This window comes from Carex rostrata, chromosome 12 (assembly GCF_964058835.1).
Source record: "Carex rostrata chromosome 12, lpCarRost1.2, whole genome shotgun sequence".
NCBI lineage: Eukaryota > Viridiplantae > Streptophyta > Magnoliopsida > Poales > Cyperaceae > Carex > Carex rostrata.
This window is the reverse complement of record NC_135929.1, coordinates 7,334,517-7,357,189: the sequence shown is the minus strand read 5'-3', so window position 1 is coordinate 7,357,189 and position 22,673 is coordinate 7,334,517. Positions and strand designations below refer to the sequence as shown.

The following is a 22,673-nucleotide window of genomic DNA, read 5'->3' as shown; positions in this document are numbered from 1 at the left end:
AATCTATAAAAGTTAAATATAATTAATATATACATTTTATTATTACACTTTTAACTAGATAGTGATGACTTCTTTGCAAATTATCTATTACTATTATTTTTCTATATGGCAAATTATATCTAGTTTTTGCCATTTATACATCTAAAAAAATATATAAATTAAAAATCAAGTAGCATATGCATGATAGTTCATACAAAACACCCCTCTCCCATATATGCTCTCTCCTCTCTCGAAACTTTTTGTAAAATAATTCTGTAACCAAAATTTGTAAAAGGCATTTTAGTGTTAAACTTAAGTACAGTGCTTAAGACAACAAAATAGTAAAAAAGAAAATCCAATTTTAGCTAAAATAAATAATTCGACTTTACGAAAGACTAAATGGGGAAAGTATTTTCATGCCTAATGAATTTTTTTTGGTGATCGGACAGACAAGCAGTTTAACTCCAAATCGATAGTTTTTAGGATCTATAAATTATTTTCAAATGAAAACAAGAATTTAATACAATCTATTTTCAACAATTGGGCCTGTTGACCGGCATTCATGTTTCAAAGGGTTTGGGTCTTCTACGTATTCAGACTTACATGTCAATTTCAATCGTAACAGAATTATAAATATTGATATGAAAATTATAATTATAATTATAATTCTCATATCAGTATTTTTTTTTTGAACTTTTTTACAAATTTTTTTGGAGTTTTTGAAAATGAAGATTTTTTTTATAAAATGATGCATTAATATGTGCACCAAAACATTCATTTTTTGACTACTTAATTTGATACTAAATAAATACAATATATATATATATATATTTTATATGTAAACAAAGCTAGCAAGAAGTATATCGGTTTGAATTTATCATTTGGACTTATAAAAAAAAAAAATATATGTAAACTTTTTTCCATTTTATATTTTAAATATTTAATTCAGTCAATGTATTAATCCACTCAATGCAGATAAGAAAAAAAAATGAATCAAGACATTGAAATAATTGCAAAAATTAATCCAATAGATTCTAAATGTTACAAGAGAAAACTACTATTTTGACAAAACAATAGTAAAGAAAAATAATAAAGAAAAAAAGAACCTCACTAACAAGACAACCCCAGAGAAATTAATGCCAATAACAACTAATTTGGTGCCAACATAATACAGTGTCAATAGAATACTCGTAATGCAATTACAATCTGAAACTAATTTGGTGCCAACATAATACAGTGTCAATAGAATACTCGTAATGCAATTACAGTCTGAAACTAATTTGGTGCCAACTAATTTGGTTCACTGATCTTCGCTGGTCACGTCCTCCGCATTGTCCACCTTAGCGGCATTGCCGATCAACATTACCCTTGTCGTCCTTCAAATCAGCTCCATCAACTACCAACCAATGTTATCAGAACCGGACCGGACATCAAACCAGTAAAACTTCGGTTTGACGGTTTACTGGTCGGACTGATGATTCAACCGGTTCAATTACTGGTTTATTTAAATACTCACATACAAATAAAGTATAAAAATTATTATAAGATAATAATATATTTTATTCGTGAATTTTCACTTACATGTTCAATAATATAATGTGAAGTCAAATTTATAAATATATTTCATATTTATCGTCTAACTAAACTAAAATACTAAATTTATTAAATAACTAAATTTTTTTCAATAAGTTGAAGAATATAACAACTAAATTTTTTTTATCTAATAATTATCTAGACGTTATATTATAATTATAATAAATTAGTTTTTTAATAAAAAAAAGAGTGTTCAACAAAAAATAATAATAATAATAATAAATAAACAATAATAACAAATGTTATTTTGAAAAAAAAAATACACAAAATACGTATAGTTTTAACTTTTTATACATAATTAGTTCTTTTAGAATATCTTAAATCTTGAGGTCTTATATGTAAATGTTTTAATATATCTTAAATCTTGAGGTCTTATATGTAAATGTTTTAGAATATCTTACAATAACAAGTTCACATGTTGCAAGGTACGGATCTCAGAGCCTAAGCACTAGCTAATAGTCACTCAGGCTTCTCTCATTTAAAGCAAGAAAAAGTACAAAAAATTTGAACTCATGTAAAACCCGTTTTTTTTTTTAAGAATTAGCTGTCGGTTTTCTAAAAAACCGGAAAAATAAACCAGCTTTCACTGGTACAATAGCACAAACGGTATTCTATACAAACCAAACCGGAAAGAGGTCCGGTTCCGGTTTATTGCGGTCCAACCGTCCGGTCCAATCCGGTTTTAATAACACTGCTACCAACAACTCAAAGTTTTGCTCCGGCTCATCTCTGTACTAGATGTAGAGATACAATTGAGGTATATTTAGATGTAGAGATACAATTGAGGTATATTTAGATGTAGAGATACAATTGAGCATGTTGGCTATCTACACATGAAATAAAATAACAGCTATTATAAAGGTGTGTATGCATTTAGTTTAATGTATTATAACTTTATTTTTCTTACCATAATAAAATAGTAAGAGTTGTTTTTGAGCGCAATGTTTGATCTTATCTAATTGATTTTATTATTTTTTTAAGATAGTTATAATAAGAAAAAAAATGTTAGATGTTATCTAATTGATTTTCTCTAATATCTTATTATAAATATCTTATTGTAAGATTTAAAAACGTATAAAAGTTAATTAATATATACAATTTAATATTACACTTTTAACTAGAAGTTAAATAGTATGACTTCTTTGCAAATTATGTATGACTATTCTTATTTCTATATGAAAAAAATATATATATAACTTTTGCCATTTATATAACTCAAAAGATATTTAAATTAAGAATAAGTAGCATATGCATATGCATGATAGTTCATGCAAAACACCCCCCCTCTTTCTCTGTCTCAAAACTTTTTGTAAAATAATTTTCTAATTAACAATAATTTGAAAATGGTAACCATAATAAAAAAAAATCGACTTGCCACTAAACACAATGGATCCCTTACAGTGTGAACTTGTATCAGTGATGTGAATTGAGAGTAGGTACGATGTCCATCGGATCTATCTTGGTTTAATGTGTTCAATCACTGTCTGATCTAATTAAATATGTGTACATTTCACTTTAAAATTCGTGCGTATCTGCTTTAATTTTCGTGCATACAGATTTGAAAACAATCGGACAACATCGGAACTCATTAGACTCAAAAGTAGACACAAAGAGTATATCAGACCTACTCTGTTCTTCTGTGATATTAGATTGTCAGGGAGAAAGCATTTCCATGCCAATGAATTACTCATGCTGGACCGACAAGTTGTTTAAAACCCTAAATCCATAGTTTTTAGGATCTATAACATATTTTCAAATGGAGAAAGGATTTAATAAAATAATTTTTCATCAGTTGCGTCTGAGAATCTGACATTCATGTTTCGAAGTGTTTGGGCCTTTTACGTATTCGGACTTGCATCTAAATTTCAATAGTAAAGGAATTATAACTAGAGTAAGGCTTGGGTGCTATGGATAGCATAGAGGTCTACGGTGCTACGGCTCAATATTTGAGTTTTTAAAATTTTAACGGTCGATCCGAACCGTTCATCTTGTTCTCCATATTAATATGTGTTTGGAGACCAAATTTTACATTTTTTGGAAATTTTTTACTATTTGTTTAGCTAGGTAGAAAATCACTTGATCTAAAAAATTCTGCACCATTTAGATATTTGATTTTCTACCTATCTAAAAAAATAGTAAAAAATTTCCAAAAAATGTAAAATTTGGTCTCCAAACACTTATTAATATGGAGAACAAGATGAACGGTTCGGATCGATCGTTAGAATTTTAAAAACTCGAATATTAAGCCGTAGCACCGTAGGCCGCTATGCTATCCATAGCACCCAAGCCTTACTCATTATAACTATTGCTGTGAGAATTAAATTACAATTATAAAAATATAAGAGCATCTACATTTTTAATATTATAAGAATTTCTAATCTGATGTGACAGTTTCTAATTCAATTTTAGAGATGTGGGAGATTTTTTTATTTAAAAACTATGCAGAAAAGTTTTTTTTATTAAGAAACTGTTCGTAAACTCTACGCTTCATAAAGTCTATGGTTAAATAATTATCTCAAATTATTTCTTATTTTTAATTTATTACTGACGTGACTTAATAGAAACTCTAAAATTAATTTCAAAGATACAAAGAGTTAGAAATTTTAAAGATCTTAATTTCTAAAAAGTAGTTAACAACTATTTAGAAACTCATTTAAATTGTTGAGATGTAGATGCTCTAACACCTTTTATTATTTATTAATATTTTTTAAGAGTACCACATCACCATTTTTATCATTTTAAAGCGTTAAATTTCAGAGATATAAATTAATTATTTACATAAACGTAATATGATATATTGCAATGTTCAACATGAAAATAGATTAGAAGTAATTGAGAAATAATTATGTTTGTAATTATACGGATGGAAATACTATTACTGACAAATGCAATTTCAAGCAAATTGGAGATTATAATTCTTGTACCTTTAGAATTGTGTGATATTATTTACAGCTATAATAAAAGCGTGTGCGATGACGAAAACTCGTTTGAATAACATTGGCTTTGTTTGGTGAGGAGAATTTGCGGCACAATTTTATGAAGTTGTTGAAAGTTAAAATTTGTAGGAAATTTTTTTTTTATGTACACATGAGTCGGTTACTGTAATATTGGTGAATTCATATCATTTAAGATATATATAACAGAATATTTATGTTTAAATTTGGACCGTCTGATCAGAATCCGTACATTTCATTTCAAACTGAATTGACTCGAAATTTTATCAGACGGTCTGGATCTAAACAAAAATATTCATTTGCCTAAAATTTCAGCCCGAGACAACCCGTAGCTACCAGAATCCATATCCTCCCAAGTACCTGACTCAACACAATTGAAACGGACGGCTCAGATTTACTCTCAGCCGGTTGGGATTTGGGATGACAGAGGGGGCAGGATTATTTGTGCTTTGAGATTCGTGCCAAGTTAAATAGAACAATTTTGGACCGTCTGATTCAATTGTACTCAGTCTGGTAACCTGAGGGGATGTGAATTCTAGCTACCATGAATGTAAGTACCCCTCTCAAATCCGAAACGCTATCCTCTGCAGAGGTTTTCCGTGCGGTGCTGTGCGGTGGTTTTGATCTGGTACGTTCGTTTCGGATCGGATGAGCTGGATTAAGGGTTCACCAAATATTGAGTTTTTTTAAAATTCGGGCAAGATTTGATCTGATCCGTCCGATTCTAAACAAACGGACCAGATCAAAACCACCGCACAGCACCGCACGGAAAACCTCCGCAGAGGATACTTTTCCCTCAAATCCTGTCAATCTCTCTTCTGGTTTTCATTCCGATCAGACTGATCCTATATATGCATGAAACAGAAGCCCGTCGAGGGGTGGAAATACAAAAATTCAATGAAAAGCCTTCATATCAGGAGAAATGCAAGAAATTTTAATATTGATGCACTCATATGAATATGATTTTAGTTGGTTCATTGAAAAGCCTTCATAACTGGCGTTCTGGCACCTATTCTTAATATTTATGATTCTAGTTTTCTCATCCATTAATCACACGAATAATTTAAGAAATCACAAACGACTGGCAAAATAACGATAGAAATATTGGAATTTAGAGGAGAAATGCAAGAAACTGATTCAATTAAAAAATGTTGAATTCATGTTTTTCTTTGATCTTCAAATTTGACATTATTGATTAGAGAACAACCTCTAATTTCAATTTCTGCTTCAACATTTTACATAGGACCCCAAAAACAAAAATAAGAACAAATCTGAAAGATCACACCTTTTCCTCTTACTCAAATCTACTCCAAAACCGCAGTAGCTCCAGCCGCCTTGAGCTTAGCGGCAATAGCTTCAGCCTCCTCCTTCGTAACCCCCTTCTTTACCACAACTGGCGTCTTCTCCACCAGCTCTTTCGCCTCTTTCAGACCTAGATCTGTGAAACCTCTCACTTCCTTTATCACCTTGATCTTGGACGCAGCGTCAAACTTGTCAATCCTCACATCGAAAACAGTCTTCTCTTTCTCCTTCTCGGTTTCTCCCGATTCATCTACGCCGGAGAGTGAGACGGGAGGAGCGGAGGAGGAGGAGAGGAGTGAGATGCCGAGCCGGAGGCGGAGGAGGGTGGAGAAATCGGAGAGCTCGGAGGGGGAGAGCGTGAGGAGATCGTCCGCTATTCGACCAATCTTGTCGCCGGAGCTGGAGGTAGAGGTAGTCGGTGTGGTGGAGTAGAGACGGCGGAGGTGGTGGCGAAGGGATGGAGATGCGATTTTGGAGAAAAAGAGGGACATTTTCGGAAGAGTGTAAAATGAAAGGATTAGTAGGGTTTATCAGCTATTGAACCATGCGCTAAAGAGACGACTCAGTGTATCTAGTTTCTATGTAGCATCCTCTGTATATGCACTCCTGTAATGGAGATTCTGTCATGACTCATGAGCACTGATGGGGTCCTATTGTCAGTAACTAAGAACATGATTTGTACTGGAGAATTGTAACAGAGGATTGAGATTGGAGACGGTCACCTAAGGTAACAGAATATTTCTGTTAGATCCGAACCGTCCGATCAGATTTCGGACAAACATTAAAGGAACTCGTGCCGACTGGATTGGTCTTTATTCTGATCGGACGGTCTGCATGTAAACAGAAATAGTTTGTTACCTCAGATATGTGGATTCCTACATTATCATGAGAAAAGAGAAGAAAAGAGGAGAAAAAAAAAAACACAGCAGCGGTAGTTTACTAAATTTTGTAAATTATATGTATGAGTTCTGTAAAATGAATTTCTAATATTTGTAATTATTGCCAACACCCGAAGATCAGATTGAATACCATAAGATCAATAGATTTTTCTTTTTTAAATAGAATCAATTTTAATTATTTTAATAAAACAAGCATCATTAATGGAACCTGCCAGCACACTACGCGTAGCATAACTCCCCTCCGTGCAGCGGCTCAATATTCAACTTTTCAAAATCCTAACGGTCGATCCGAACTGTTCATTTTGTTCTCTATATTAATATGTGTTTGGAGACCAAATTTTACATTTTTTAGAATATTTTTACTATTTTTTTAGATTTATTGAAAATCGCTGTTATTTTAGGCTGTGCTCCACAAGTTTAAGTAGAGGGGGAGGGGAGGGGAGGGGACGGGGTGGGAGGGGAGGGGAAATTTTTTAAGTATTTACTTGCTCCAGAGAAATATATCGAGGAAGGGAGGGGCGAGATACATTTCTTTAATTCAACTTATATTTTAGCTAAAATAACTAGTTTGCCCTCATATAAATAACATAGAGAAGCCCCTGAACAATATACCATACAAAATAATTCAAGCTCCTTTTAATTGTCCAAAATTTCAAAAATTAATCACGTTGCTTTATGCACACTCAATTAGAAAAAAATGATATAACTATATAAATTGCTTCTGATAATCAATATTTTTGATATACTTGCAACAAGCATAAAACCGTTAGGTTACATATCATATATAAATAATTAGATAAATGTACAACTTCACATATCATATAAATCATTGCTGATACATGCATCAGAGCTGCCTTGAACTAGCCTCATCCACTTTATTCATCTCCTCAAGAGCACTTGGATCTTCATTGGCAAAATCCTCTGAGGGCCCGACAGCTTCTGCCCGTCTTTCAGGCAATGCCAATTCAATTGCCTCCCTTTCATCGCTGCTAAGCATAGAATTTGAGCAGCTAATGTCAGCATGACACCGGTTTGACAAGTTGCTGGAGAAGCACCGAACCAGTCTCAATGTCACTCTTCACTCTCTGATCACCTCAATAACTAGCTGACAGGCTCAGTCTGATTCTTTTTAGAATTCTTTCTTGAACTTTTTTATAATTAACCTTGTGAAAACTTCCCCTCTCATCATTACTCTTGTCAGAACTATCCTGCTTGGAATTCCCCTTGTCAGTGCTACGATTAATCGACTCATGAACATTATTAGCAATAAAATTTATTATCGAACTTAACTCCATACCTAAAGAAGCTGATGCTTGAACTCTGTCAATAAGAAAATAACATAGTAAGCCAAGTGTAAAATTGGAAGAAAATAACATGGTAAGTCAGGTTTGTACAAGGTTTTTTGGTATGAGTCGAGTATTCCTTTCTAGTGCATAGCTCGGTACGCTAATGGTGTAGTAAAAATTACATAGTTTAAACCACAAAATTGTACCTTAATGCAAAACTAACTTTGATCCAGTTGGACCGGTACGTTGGTACCAACTACCTCACACTACATAAAAATATAGAATGTAAACAACAAAATAGAGTTTTCACCGTTGAGGTATCAGTATGAGAAAAAGGCTCTAGTCACACCATTTAAAACCCTATACTTGATTTTTTTTTCATACCAATAACTCTTCTAGCCCGTACCAATCTCTTTGGCACAGTGTATAGTATCCCGCTGTGACTGGTACGGCCTCTAATTTGCCAATTTGCTACAGTATCGACTTGCTCCGTTCTTCGAAAGAATTCCTTGTTCAAAAGAGACGTATGTCAAAGAATCCCAAATCAGACATTCACTTAAACTATCATTGGACTGGTACACAAAAACAAAAGTATGCTGACTCTTATCGAATAGCTTGCGTGCATACAAAAGTTTAATAAAAATTCTTGCGAACTTACCCAGCAAGTGAGGGAGACCATAAAAACGAAGACAAAGCACCACCCCGTATGAGAAATCGACCTGAGAAGAACAAAAGTGGAGGGAATACGAAAATGAAGATCTGAAGCATGCGGAAAAGGGTAACTCGCGTAAATTAGCCATGTGGGCCCTCTTTTCCTTTGGCTACACCCCGATTTGAGGGTGACGAATTTCGTCCGTCGAGAGTAAAAGCGTTACTCTGAGATCTTTCCCTTCCTTCCGATACTGAGTTGTGGAGCAAGTGAATTTCTAATTTTTCACCCACCCTCCCGTCCCTTCCCCTCCGTTCCCTTCAATTGGAGCACACCCTTATGGTCCAGATTTGCTGAAAACAGCGATTTTCAATAAATCTAAAAAAATAGTAAAACAATTCCAAAAAAATGTAAAATTTGGTCTCCAAACACATATTAATATGGAGAACAAGATGAACGGTTCGGATCGACCGTTAGAATTTTGAAAAGTCGAATATTGAACCGTTGCACAGAGGGGAGGTATGCTACTCGTAGCATGCTAGCATATTCCATCATTAATTTAGTTTCTATAAAAAGCAACTCCATCGATTCTGGTCATCTCTACTTATTCCTCCCTCCACCGATCCCTATATATATTAGTGCTTGTTCTGTTAAAATAGTGTTTGTTTTGTTAAAATAATTAAAATTAATTATATTTAAAAAAAAATCAGAATAATATATATATAATTTTAATCTTTATAACTTGCTTTAAAAATTGGAAATCAAGATACAATGGAACCCTGTAAAAATGCCAGAGACAAATTTGTTTATCTTTGTGGGAACAAAAAGTATATTATTCAGATAGTACAATCATTGTGTATATTCATTTCAAATTAAGCAAAATAATACATTGCCCTACCTGAAAAAATAATGGGGCAGAAATTATTTTGTATAACAATCATACATATATAGTTTACCAATGCATTTTTTTTTGTTCTCTAGAAGCCATTAATGGGTTGAAATAATAAATAATTTTTAAATTCTGCAAATATCTAAATAGAGGCTCGCTTTTAAATTCTGCAAATAATTAAGTAATTTCAGCTTTCTTGTTTAAATAAATGAACGAACCTTTGAAGTCTAAGAACATGAGGAAATAATGGTTATAAAAGTTTTATAATATTGCAACGACACAGATGTTAGGATTACGGAATGAATATCTAATCATGTCTTTTCTATTATAAAATATGTAAAGTCTTGTATTAATTATCGGAAACATTGAATTTATACAATAATAGTTAATTTAGTGAAGAAAATGGTTGGTTTCTTCATAAAATTTGCTTAATTTTATTTATTTTTATTTTGAAGTTGGGCACAATTTCTAGAATGATTTGTCGTTTCTGTATTTCATACGAGTACTTTTGCTCGTCAAGTTTTGAATATTGAATTATTGACCAATATAATAATTGCGTAATCAATCAAATTCAAAGTCTTCATTAGATTAACATCAGCTTAATTGGGTCTCAGATTTTTTATTATTAGAACAACTCTAAAGTTCTCCTAATTGATATCACCATATTTCTTAGTATATATAATGCAATTATAAATTTGCAAGCATCCTTCATAATATTATATTTGTACACAACTTAATAACTGCTGTATTTTCTTAATGACATGCAAATGAATTCAAATCAGCTGAAAATCGGAGATCATCAATAGTAACTCTGAAATCTCTGGAATCCTGAATCCAACCATTGAACTATTTCAAGATGCATGCACAGAAAAACCTGCTGTTCCGAGATACGTGCACAGAAAAAGTTGAACAGTTGGATTCGGAATTTCAGGAATTCTAGGGTACTGTTCATGGATCTCGGGTTTCTGCTGATTCGAATCCCATACAAATAGATTATTCTATCTATAAAATTTTGTATATATATGCTAACAATTAGAGCTTTTATAATATAAAATATTTTATGTGCACTCAAAATGAACAATATATAACTAATTTCAAAACAATTAATGGCAACATCTTCAATTATCTGCAAAGGCTAACTTGATGCTTCGTTGTAATGATTATTAAATTACTATGTATATTGTAATATTAAACCAATCGATGCAATGGAAAATAAAAAAATAAAAGAAACTAATATTAATTGTTTCGCCACAAGCCCACAAGGTACAATCTTGGGTACTTGTAACATGAGAACAAGCAATTTCAATATTTCATGTTAAGGAAAATAAAAAAAATGAAATAAATGACAACATCAATCTCCATATAAAATAACAAAATCCAACTCTAATCAAACATTCAGAAAAGCATCTAAAACACAAAACTAGCTACAACTCTTCACAAAATAATGCCGGTGAGAAGCTTTTTCAGCACCATGTCGGCCCTTGTTGATCGGTGCAAGCGCGGCGTCACGCGTGTAGCACGACGGTTTACTTTGCTCAAAACAAGGAGGGTTATTTTGTTCAACAAAAAAAAGCGCGGCATCTGGCAACGTCAGATCATGATGGGCGAGAAATGTCAGCCGTTGGATTTCTCCGGTGTGATCTACTACGACGTCAATGGCCAAGTGCTTGATCGGCCGCCAACATCGAAGGAAAGAACTCCTAGACCTAGCATAGATCGACAAGTAAAGTAGCTTATAATTCAGAACAGGCAAAATTAAATATGTAAATCATTGCAAGCTTTAACTTGTTTTTAATTTGTTGTTGTTAAACTTTGGTTTTATTAAATGTTTCTTTTTGTTAATTGTATGTATTGAATTTTGTATTTGATAAGAAACTTCGTATTTATGTTGATAGTTTTTTAAAAATTGTTTTATAGTACTCATTTATTTAAAATATATCTGTCCGAAATTTTTATTAATATCATTTAAAAAGAATAATAATAAACCAAAACACCACTGAAATTGGAGAATTCGAAAAATACTAGAGGGACGCATATTGAATTGGAAGTCTCCCAAAAACATAAATATAAGTATATTATAGTGCATTTTTGAATTTTTTTGAAAGTCTCTAATTCAATATGTAGCCCCTTCAAAAATGAAACCGCAGATTGAATTAGAGATTCTGGCGTTTTTCGAATACTCTTTGTGAAGCTTCAGGGCGATGGGAGCAAGACCAAGCAAAGAAGTCTGATGGATATATCTCTCACCAATTAATACAAACTTTTCTCTTATGTATATCTCACAAAGTGCTCACAAATGAGAACAATTAATGTCAAGAATAAAATAAATGTCCATGCAGAATCATTGTTAAGAAGCACAAAATAAATGTCCACCTGTTTAAAGATTTAATTAGAAGCTTAATTGTCACAAATTCAGAGTAATTATTAAACATTTCGCCCACAGATTATTTAATAACCATCTTCTGAGTTCTGATTCACCAAGAAAAGATTATTTAATAACCATCTTCTGAGTTCTGATTCACCAAGAAAATCAACAGAAATCAGAAAAAAGCAAAAACAACATAGGATCTAGTATTTACCATGTGAAATTATAAATCTATCAGCAGTCTAACATCTAAATTTCCAGCCGAATCAGAGTTCTCTGGCCCAACAGGGATTCGTTGTAACATCAGCACTAAATAAAACACAGCTATGCAAAAGCCCATCAACATCCTTCTTTTTGTGTGTTTTAAGTTCGATTACATTCTTTGCGAAAAATAAAAATTGGGCCGAGATTGGAACAATCGCCAAATTTCTGGGCCTGGTCCAGTAACTACCAAAATGGTCGAAGGTGAGAAATTTAGATTTTAATGGGTTTTAGATGCAAAAATCCTTTCTTGTTAACAAAGCCAGAAGCTTGAAAGGGTTCTCCTACAAGAGAGCTAGAGAAGAGCAGAGAGAAGAAAAGAGAGGGAGAAAACGAGAGAAAGCTAAGGAAGATAAATGGCGTCTTCGATCAAGCACGATGTCACGTCGAATGGAGACACACTTCGATTTGGATTGGATAGTGTGAAGGGCGAGATCGTCGGATCCCATCCCCTCGAATCCCTTCACGAGAATGTAATACGCAGTCTCTCTCTCAACCCCCCCCCCCCCCCCCCCCCCTCTCTCTCTCTTCTTGACAATTTGTGATAGATATTTGAGTTTTATGTTTTGATTTGTCTGTAAAACCGTAAACCTAACCCTAGGTTTTTTTTTTTAATCTGTTTTGTTTTTCAGAGCACTAAATTCTGGGAAGAGAAGAAAAAAATGGGGTTGGCACTGACTTATGGATCTTCTTTCAATCTCAGGAGAGATCTTGATACCCAGATCCTTGCCAGGTGATAAAGAGCTTTATGATTTTCATTAGTTCATTATTTTCTGTAACAGCTATCCCAAATTAATTATTTTTTAGTGGTTTTTTTTTTAATGCCTATTAGGACAGTCAAGGGTTTAATTATGCCTGGATAGTGCTATTGCCAAGTTAGCTAGAGTTATATGTTATTTGATATCTGTCAGTACCTGGTATATATAGTATTACATAATCACTGTTAGGCTTGCATTAGATCTTAGAAGCCAGAAAATAATTAGTCAATGATTAAAACTTGGTATCTAACCCTTGTTTGTTTAATTTTAACTGAATTTCAGAATATATTCCCAAGAGGTCTCAATTTTGAAATTAAGCACACAAGTCTAATGCAATGAAGCAAAAATACAATACTTAAAATTGGTTAGGGTATCCATGGTATCTCTTTCAGCTGGTATAAAAGTTGTATCTGGTGTTATTCATTGGTAATTTGTCTTTAAATCTATAAGAGTGCTGAAACATGAGCCATTGATGAAACTGTACCTATGTAGCAGAACCAACTAGAACTGTACCTAATAAAGTTTACTAATTCTTGGTCTAGATGAAGGTACTCAAATTTAGAAACCTTGCTAGTAAAGGCTGTATATTTTAGTATTGGTATCTTTGAATGACATTGTTCCATCTATACAACTCCATCTGTAATTCGACTTTAATTTATAGATTCCAGAGGCCTCCTGGTGCACTGCCGTCCTCTATGCTAGGATTTGAAGCACTCACTGGTGCTCTGGATGATTTTGGATTTGAAGATTACTTGAACTGTAAGTATTTTAATTCAAAATAACAATTGTGTGGCTCGTGTTGTACTAAAATGATGTCTGGATTGGAATATAGAGCTGGTGCTATCAGTTTGAAGGGAAATAATAGAACTGATTTTTATTTGTTTCTTCTTGTTTCAAAAGATCACCAACTATTATAATATTGGATTAACATGTACCAGCTACTGTTATCATTTCTAGACGTATGGCTAGTATGACATCAGTGTTATTTCAGCCTACATAACACCAACTCCAAAACCTATTAGATCAACTTCAAACTATGAATCGTTCAAACCGATCTGCTCCATTAGTTGTGTTTACGTGCAAAATTTATATAATTTCGAATTTATTTAGAATCAAGTCAAGTGGTCAAATGTGGGAGTTTTTAAGATAATTTTAATGCATTCATTTTTCAAAATTTTTGAGCTGGACTTGTTAGTAAAATAACTCAAATGTATATTTTTTTTACATGTAAACGCATCACTCATAAAGTAAATCGGTTTGAACGGTTTGGATTAGTCGTTTGAAGTCTCTATCCAATAATTTTTGGAATTGGTGTCATATGACACCGATGTTATACTATTTAGACTCCATTTCCAGATTCAATTTTATTGGTTTCTGAGATATATTTTTATATTCACTCAATTGATGCTTTGTTCAGTCAGAACTTAAAGAGATATGATAAGCACTTTTGAGTTTGGCTATTGAAAGCTGTATGAGTTGATGCACAGACCAATTTTGATGCTTACATTTAGTCTTGTGAAAATTATAAATACCAGTATATTACCACATACAGTACAGTTATTTTTTATTTTATTTTTTTTCGTAATTTGCTAATCCTGACTGTTGTAATCTGTGTAGTGCCACAAAACTCAGAGAGCATCAGGCCGGCAGATATGCACCATGGAATGGAAGTGCGCCTTGGCATTTCAAAAGGACCAGTGCACCCCTCTTTTCTTTGAGCATTTTGTTACTTGTGTAATATACTCAGTTTAATATGCTACTGCGCTTTATGGATGGTTCTCTCAGTTGAATTGGATGTTATAATCTATTGGATACTGTAATTTGTTGTTTTTTTAGTGAACTGACTATCATGTTCTAGTCTCTGCCTTAATTTTTCATATTAAGCTTTATGGTTTTTCATGGTGAAAAATATAGCTGGTGGATAAAAAAAATTGATAATTACAACTTACAAGGCTACCCCATGTTTTTTTGAGCAAAAAGTTATCGTTTCTAGTTTATAATCATCTCGTATATTTTGTTGTGCTTTAATTTACATAATTCTAGATATGTATGAGTCTTATCTATGTAGAATGTAGCATATGTTTGGGTAAGTTACATTGAACAATCATACTGGTGTTACCATTGATGTTTACAGTGGCTGGAGAAAATAAGTTATAGCAACACTAAATGCTGGTTTATTAGTAAGTGTGGAACTTGTTAAACCAGTAAATCACCATTCTTCATCATAACATTTTATCCGACAAAATTATTTCCAGAACTATAAATTTCAGAATTATTTTCAGTTTGCAAATTAAAACACACAAGGTAACGTAATAAATAGAAGAGAACTAAAGAAGTTCATTAGACATTTAGGCTCGCTTTTCCTTGTTTTTGAACCAAGCAAATTTCCCAAACAGTTGGGAATCAGAACAGACAATGAAACTGATCAAATGATTTCCAGTCCACCTTGCAGCAACTCCCAGCATAACATCTGAACCATTGGATCACTTCAAAATTTGTGCAGTTCCAATCTCAAAACCCTCCCCCCCCATAAAACAATAATTAGAAATGATATTTTCCTCTAGTGCAAAAAAAGAAAAAAGAAAACGAACACAATGAACAAGTTTTAAGCTATATAGGATGCTTATATATGGCCGCCGGAATCTTACAAAGAGCTTTTAAAAGAAAAATCTATACACCATACATGATAAGCCATATGCCAAATGAAATATATTCAATTATTATTAAAATTTACTTCAAAAGCATGAATTGGACGTCTGGACTACCCACTACCATCGATCTGCCCATGAGAAAGAAGGTGTGCCATATATTGCTGAAAAGAAAAGATAGAGATTTTTTTAGCCAATTGATCCCATGTTCCATTAATTATGCTTACAAAATGAATAACATACTGGAGCAACCCTATAACCTGTAACAACAGTCCATGTGGCTAGTAAGGTTCGATTTTTACCAGTACCAATTGAATACTTGCCAGTAACGAGGAATTTGTCATATATTACTAAAACCAGTGAAGTACATACAGATCCTATTTGGTTAGAAACTGATTTTAAGCAGTTAGTTTCTAATTGAAGTTAACTGGTTGCTTACCTAAGCAAAAAAGTACTTAATATATGACAAAAGCAAACATTTCCAAGTTTCAAGAAACTATAGTTCTAACATTTTTCATCCAGATCATCAAAGAGGCAAATTTTAAATTAGGAACTGATTTCAGGCCTTTACTTGAACAGTGTGGATGTGGCACATTCTTTTCAGTTTAAATTATGAACCAGCTGAAAATATTTCGGGTCAGGATCCCCTAAAGTAATCCAATATTTGAGTTTAGATCGGGACCGTCCAATTTGAATCCGGGCCAACCCGGCCCGAGGTGGAGTGCACCCCCTATAATCTGACGGTCTGATTCAAATCTGACGGTCTAGATTTAAACTAAAAAATTAGGTTACTTTAGGAGATCCGAACTCCAATAGTTCTTGCTTTGCAGGGATGAAATTGTCATTTTGAGGTTCCATACGTCTATACACAAAATTTCTTGTTGACGGAATTTAAACAGTGAATGAAAATATGGTCACTTACCGCATGGTATGCATAGGGAGGTTTGCCTTGGCGGTCAAAATGCTTGGCCATGACGGAATACTCTATCGGGCCCCATTCCTCTATCTCAAAGCAATTCCCTAATGCTGCCTTGTAAAGCTGTCACCAACAATTGTGGGATGAAAAGATAGTTATGTTTAAAGCTTAATTTGTGTGGGGCATTTCAACAAACACCTTCTATGCAATACAAAATAATAAAAAAAAAAATCCAAAAACCTATTTAATTAGGAATTCTTACAAGTTACACAAATTTTAGTTCCTAAAACCAAAAACCAAAGAGCAATTTCAGATCAAAATATAGCATTGCAAAGACCTTTGCTGTATCTGTGAGCAGCTCAGTGCCTGCTGGGTAAGAAGCATAATACTGATCAGCCCTTGAAATCCCAGCTCGAGTCCTGCAATTGGGGAAAAAGAACAAGGGTTTAAATGAAAAAGAAAGATAAGTACAAGGGTGGAAGTAAAAAAGTGTATACGTGTTGTTGGTGTAGGCGTATGAGATGAGAGCAGCGAAACAGTAAAAGCCGGTGTAGGAGGCGATCCGACGAAATTTCTGGATTTTTAGTATCTCCTTCCATTTCTCGTACAGCTCCATTATAATGCTTTGGCGTGAAGAGTGGCGCGGCGCTCAATTGGTGGTTTTATGATTTAGGACTTCCTGTTAATTTACTTGGAGCAAGGAATTCACATCCCCTCAGGTTACTTGACTGAGTACAATTGAAACAGACGGTTCATATGCTTCTTTAAATTTGACACGAATCTTAAAGCAAAGAGAATACCCTTCGTTATCCTGACAGGAAATCTGGGTCGTCCATTTTAATTGTCTTGAGTCAGATACCTGAGAGGATTCAGATCAAGGAACTAGAGGGTTTAGGGTGCAGATGGTCTAAAGTAACTCAATTTTTGAAGTTTAGACCCAGACCGTCCGATTCGAATTCAAGTCAATTCAGTTCAAAATAGAAGGCACATGCCCCTTTAATCTGACGGCCAGATTCAAATATAAGTCCGGATCTAAATTCAAAAATTGAGTTACATCCGAACTCAAGAGTTTACGAAATGTGCAAGATGCAAGCATTTTCATATTCTCGTTCGCACGTTAAGCTTAAACAAAAAAAAAAAAAAAAATCCTACCCGTATTTATCGTATTTATTAAAGACGTAATGAATTGGATAAACGGATTGGAGTTAAGTAGAAAAGGTATTGTATATTTGTACATGTATCCCTGCCTTCTCCAATAATAGAGGTTCAAATTGAGTCGCTGCATATTCTGTTTCCAATAGCAAATTTCTAGTATCGATCATATTAATTACCAGTAATATCATATAACGTTCTCAAGCAAATTACGATTGAGATGGTAGATTTATTCCATGCATATTAAGTTTAAGAAATTTTTTAACAAAGCCAATGAGCAGTTTGAAACATAGTATCACATATGATTTTTTGAAAGATAATATCTTTTGATCTAAAAAAAAATGATTTTTTATTGATTCGAACACCTTGTATAACTTTTTTCATTAGGTAATAAAAAGACGTCGAAAAGCGATCATGACGCCCTGGAGACATAGATCTGATTGTGGAACTCTGTTATCATCTCTTTAAATCAAGGTTTTAAATAGTGATTATTGCGTCATAACGGAAAGGCTAAAAAAAAAGCTATCGTGAGTAGCATAACTATAGTAGAAGCTATTCTACATAACGTTTTTTATTTAAAAAATTATATTTTATATTTCTACTAATTATCAACATTATTTAAAAACTCATAAAGCAATAAGTGACACAAAATTGATTAAGGAATTAGAATATTCATATTGAACCAATACAAAGTCCAAATTACTATTCAAAATATCTCTAATAATATTATAAACTATCTATTTTTTCCATTCAAAATAACTTGAGTATCATTGCATAAATTTTTTTTTTTTTTTCAATTAAAAAAACATAGGCATTATGGAATAAACTATCTATTTGTTTTTCTATTTAAAAACAAAATTAATTTGGATCTTAAAAAAAAATGAACTTTAAAATTAATTATCACTTTTAGCCTTTATACAAAAAGCCTATGTAGCATAGCAGACTGCTATCACTGCTATAGCGGTCGTATTTGAAATAACACATTTTTATCTCATAGCGTAGCGTTCAAGATCTGAAAACGCTATAGCGCCATTATTGTGTTGCTATAGCGAGCTATTTAGAACATTGCTTTAAACCCATCTATTTATTTATTTGCACAGATTTTTTATTACCTGAACAATCTTTTGAAAAGAGTTCAAAATTTTAAAAGGTTGATATTCACCTTTTTTTTAGTGCGAAACATCAATTAAGAAGTCTGAAATTATATTTTATTTATTCAAATAAGTGTTCGACTTCAATTTCCTTCCGAAAATTCAGAAAAGAAAAAGTAACTTGCATGTTTAGTACTATAAACATTTTTGGAGTGTTGATAAGGGGTACGAATTCAGATATGATTCATATGAAGTACAAGATTTCAATTAATTTATTAACATCGATTTTGCTTTACTATAATGAATATGTAATTAAGGATGACAGAGAATAATATATCATCATACTAAATATTTCCGAACATAACTTGCATAAAATATTTTTAATAACAGTACACGTTAAAATGTCTTGTGTCCTTCCAATCCTGTTTCACATTCTTGTCTTTATTTTTAAGAGAAAATTAATTATTTATTACTCTAAAACCTTCAAATTGTAAAAATACTATTCTGAAATTTGAAATTGTAAAAATGTCATTCTAAAGTTCATTAATTTGTAATTTTGTCACTTCAAATAATTAATAACTAAAATATCCTTCTCTTCTTCTCCTTCCTCTTCTTCTTCTCCTGTCATAGCGAAAACAACAAACAGACAAATAGACAGTTTCCATAAGAGAAAGCAATCACATTTAATGAAGAGGAGGGTTCAAATGCACCCAAATTTTTGTGCACCCAAATGCATCCTATCTTTTTTCTCCGTTTTGAAAGTCCAAATAGTCAATCCGAACCGTTAGATGCGATCTATATATTAAGATGTGCCTGGAGACCAAATTTTACATTTTTTGGAATTTTTTTACTATTTATTAAGCCACTTTGAAAAATCACTGATCCAATGGTCCAGAAAATGTAAAATCAGTGATTTTCAAAGTGGCTTAATAAATAGTAAAACAATTCCAAAAAAATGTAAAATTTGGTATCCAAGCACATCTTAATATATAGATCGCATCTAACGGTTCGGATTGACTATTCGGACTTTCAAAACGGAGAAAAAAATTTTGAAAGATAGGGTGCATTTGGGTGCACAAAAATTTGGGTGCATTTGAACCCTCCTCTTTAATGAATACGAAAAAGCACAAAAAAATCAACTGCAGTTAAGGTGGATCAGGCATGCAAAGGGGTGGAGCAGGGCCCGCATGAGTTTTCTTTCAATGACTATGCTCTAGAGAGTGGTGAGATGGCGCCTATGTTCATACCAAGACCATTTGCCATTGCTCACCACCTCATCTCTACATGGGTTAACCAAGATGTGCCTGAGTTTTCTTTCAATGAGATATATCATATATACACAGTCAGCGATTCAATCGCATCAACCATCAAGAGAGAAAAAACCCCCCTTTTTTTAGTTTCTCTGTCTTTTTCTTTTTCTTTTGCGCAAGCAACAAAGGAAGAGAAGGTCTGGGTGAAAAATAGAAGGGAGAAGGTCCCAGGAGACTCCATGCATGCATCGGTCAAAAAGAGACAACAAAAGGAATAAACGATGGGAAAATAGAGGCGTGGGTCCCACATGTCAAATTTCACATTCAACCTCCAATTTTTAAATTTTGTAATGTAGCTCAAATCCATTAAAATACGACTTGATTTACCAATTGTTCCCTTGCTATACATATCACATATAGATTCCCTTTTTTTTTAATATCCGTATCTAGATTTATTTAAACTTCCAAACTAACATCATAACTTTATTTTAATTGAATACATATGTATCTTCGTACTTAATTTAAAACTAACTTATTTATCTTATTCATTTGTTCAGAAATATATAGACTACTTGCTCGTTAAATTTACATATTTTATTGAAAGACACATACAAACATTTCATATAATACTTTTCATTATTAATTTCAGAATTATATTTTGCATAATTTTACATTAGAACACAAAAACAATAGAGCATTTTAACTCTACTATCCTTAAATATTATTGTATGCAAGTTATACATGGGCAGAAATATATATGCAGAATGATGATAATTCTTTTGTGGAATGAGTCATTTTCAGTTGCAATATATGAGGATTTATAAATATGCAATGGGGGATTTTCAGTTACAAAAATAGTAGCCAAGGTTTGTCAATATAACATGGATTAAAATTATTAAATTATGGAGTAAAGCTAGTATTTTTCAAAACTAATACTTTAAAAAATTAAGGCTTAATTTGAAAAAAACACTCTTACTCTCGTGGATACTGTCTGATAATTGGTCTTTGTTATTAAACGTAATATGATACTACTGGTAATAGGTCTTGTAATTTGTTGCTTGAGATCATTATATGATACTACTGGTAATATGGTCTTTGTTATTGAACGTAATGTGATACTAGTCAAAATTTGCTTTTGGAACCAGATGCAAATTCCGGCTTTGCGTGTCAGAATATGCAGCGGCTAATGTTTGCACCTCAATTATTGAGTAGAAATTTGCTATTGAAAACAGTGCAAATTCCAGCCTGCGTGTCAGAATATGCAGCAACTAATGTTTGAACCTCAATTATTGAGTCGAAATTTGCTATTGCAAACAGATGCAAATTCCGGCCTGCGTGTCAGAATATGCAGCGACTAATGTTTGAACCTCAATTATTGAAGATGGGGCTACTCAATTTGAACCTCTAATTCGATGTGGCACATTATACATAAGCTCAAATTACCTCTTAGATATAATATATATCAGGTTTGAAATAGCGCGCTATAGTATTTTCGGATCATAAAAGTCATGACATTATTGGCACTATAGCACGCTATAGCGGCGCAATATAACAATAGCATCGTTTTTTTTTACCATTCCACTATGACGAAATAAATGCTATTTAAACATTTGATATATATTGAGTATATAGTTTTTTTGGCTCCATATTTCTATTAATGAAATACTATAGAAAAGGGTCCCTGGTTTGTGCATATTTTCTTAGATAAATTATTATATATATTGAGTATAGCCATTTTTTGCTCCATATTTCTATTAATAAAATACTAAAGAAAAGGGTCCTTGGTTTGTGCATATTCTCTTAGATATATTATATGAGGAGGGTTCAAATGCCTCCATTTTGTGTGCCTCCATCATGCCTCTATTTTTAAAAACTTTAATAACTCAAAATTTAAATCTTAAAATTTAAAATAAAACGTTGGATATGAACTATATCATTTTATCTATCCACATAAAAAATTATGGCATTTCAACTTTGTTTTGATTGTCATCTTGAGCTTGTAAAAATATATAAAAATGTGGATAATTTCTAGACGTTGATTTTTCAACTTATTGATTCATATAAAAACAAAATCAAAATGTAATAATTTTTTATGGACACATAGAGAAAATAACATAGATTACATCTAATGGTTTTATTTTGACGTTTAAGTTTTAAACTATGAGTTATTTAAATTTTTAAAAATGGAGACATGATGGAGGCACAAAAAATGGAGGCATTTGAACCCTCCTCATATTATATATATTGACTATAACCATTTTTGTTCCATATTTCTATTAATGTAATACTATAAACGACCCCAATATGAACAAGATGCTGTTTTTAGGTTTTTTTTTAATATTTTTTTTACTTTTAATTTACGTTAATTTTTATGCTTTTTTATGATTGTTTTTATTTATTTATCCTTGAAAAGCCAATTAAAGAAAAATAATAAAAATACAACATTATTTAACAAATGGCTAAATACTCTACATTTTTTATTTGAACTGTTCAAGTACTAAACTGAGATATATACCTAAATTTTTTCTCCAATTAGTAGTCTCTATTTCTCAATTTGGTTCTATTTCGGGCAAGCTGAAGAGTACTTATATGCCTCTCCCTCTCACATTGTTTTATAATCATCGCTTTCTCTAATCCTCTGCATATTGCATCTCTTCTCTCTTTCTCTCTCTAAAGAAAAA

The 22,673-nt window shown here is 32.5% G+C and overlaps 3 protein-coding genes across 3 annotated transcripts; 1 reads left to right on the top strand and 2 right to left on the bottom strand.

The window, feature by feature from the left end:
* Positions 1-5,688: 5,688 nt before the first annotated feature.
* Positions 5,689-6,341, bottom strand: LOC144563033 (uncharacterized). The gene has a single exon (XM_078312402.1). The coding sequence runs from the start codon at positions 6,317-6,319 to the stop codon at positions 5,831-5,833; it is 489 nt and encodes a 162-aa protein (XP_078168528.1). The 5' UTR covers positions 6,320-6,341; the 3' UTR covers positions 5,689-5,830.
* A 6,068-nt stretch (positions 6,342-12,409) lies between these two features.
* Positions 12,410-14,792, top strand: LOC144562834 (cyclin-B1-2-like). The gene is made up of 4 exons (XM_078312133.1): positions 12,410-12,650; positions 12,810-12,910; positions 13,597-13,694; positions 14,553-14,792. The coding sequence occupies exons 1-4, from the start codon at positions 12,534-12,536 to the stop codon at positions 14,651-14,653; spliced, it is 417 nt and encodes a 138-aa protein (XP_078168259.1). The 5' UTR covers positions 12,410-12,533; the 3' UTR covers positions 14,654-14,792.
* A 676-nt stretch (positions 14,793-15,468) lies between these two features.
* On the bottom strand, positions 15,469-17,174 carry LOC144562836 (uncharacterized). The gene is made up of 4 exons (XM_078312134.1): positions 16,997-17,174; positions 16,837-16,918; positions 16,506-16,622; positions 15,469-15,747 (listed from the first exon to the last, which is right to left on the bottom strand). Exons 1-4 carry the CDS (start codon positions 17,113-17,115, stop codon positions 15,697-15,699), a joined length of 369 nt encoding a protein of 122 aa, XP_078168260.1. The 5' UTR covers positions 17,116-17,174; the 3' UTR covers positions 15,469-15,696.
* Positions 17,175-22,673: the final 5,499 nt, after the last annotated feature.

Bases quoted from the DNA above. Each gene is read 5' to 3' on its own strand.
- LOC144563033 (XM_078312402.1), bottom strand. From the start codon at position 6,319: ATGTCCCTCTTTTTCTCCAAAATCGCATCTCCATCCCTTCGCCACCAC.
- LOC144562834 (XM_078312133.1), top strand. From the start codon at position 12,534: ATGGCGTCTTCGATCAAGCACGATGTCACGTCGAATGGAGACACACTT. The intron at 12,651-12,809 runs GTAATACGCAGT...TTTGTTTTTCAG, and splicing joins TCGAATCCCTTCACGAGAAT to AGCACTAAATTCTGGGAAGA. The intron at 13,695-14,552 runs GTAAGTATTTTA...TAATCTGTGTAG, and splicing joins ATTTGAAGATTACTTGAACT to TGCCACAAAACTCAGAGAGC.
- LOC144562836 (XM_078312134.1), bottom strand. From the start codon at position 17,115: ATGGAGCTGTACGAGAAATGGAAGGAGATACTAAAAATCCAGAAATTT. The intron at 16,919-16,996 runs GTATACACTTTT...CCCCAATTGCAG, and splicing joins TACGCCTACACCAACAACAC to GACTCGAGCTGGGATTTCAA. The intron at 16,623-16,836 runs GTCTTTGCAATG...TGTTGGTGACAG, and splicing joins TGCTCACAGATACAGCAAAG to CTTTACAAGGCAGCATTAGG.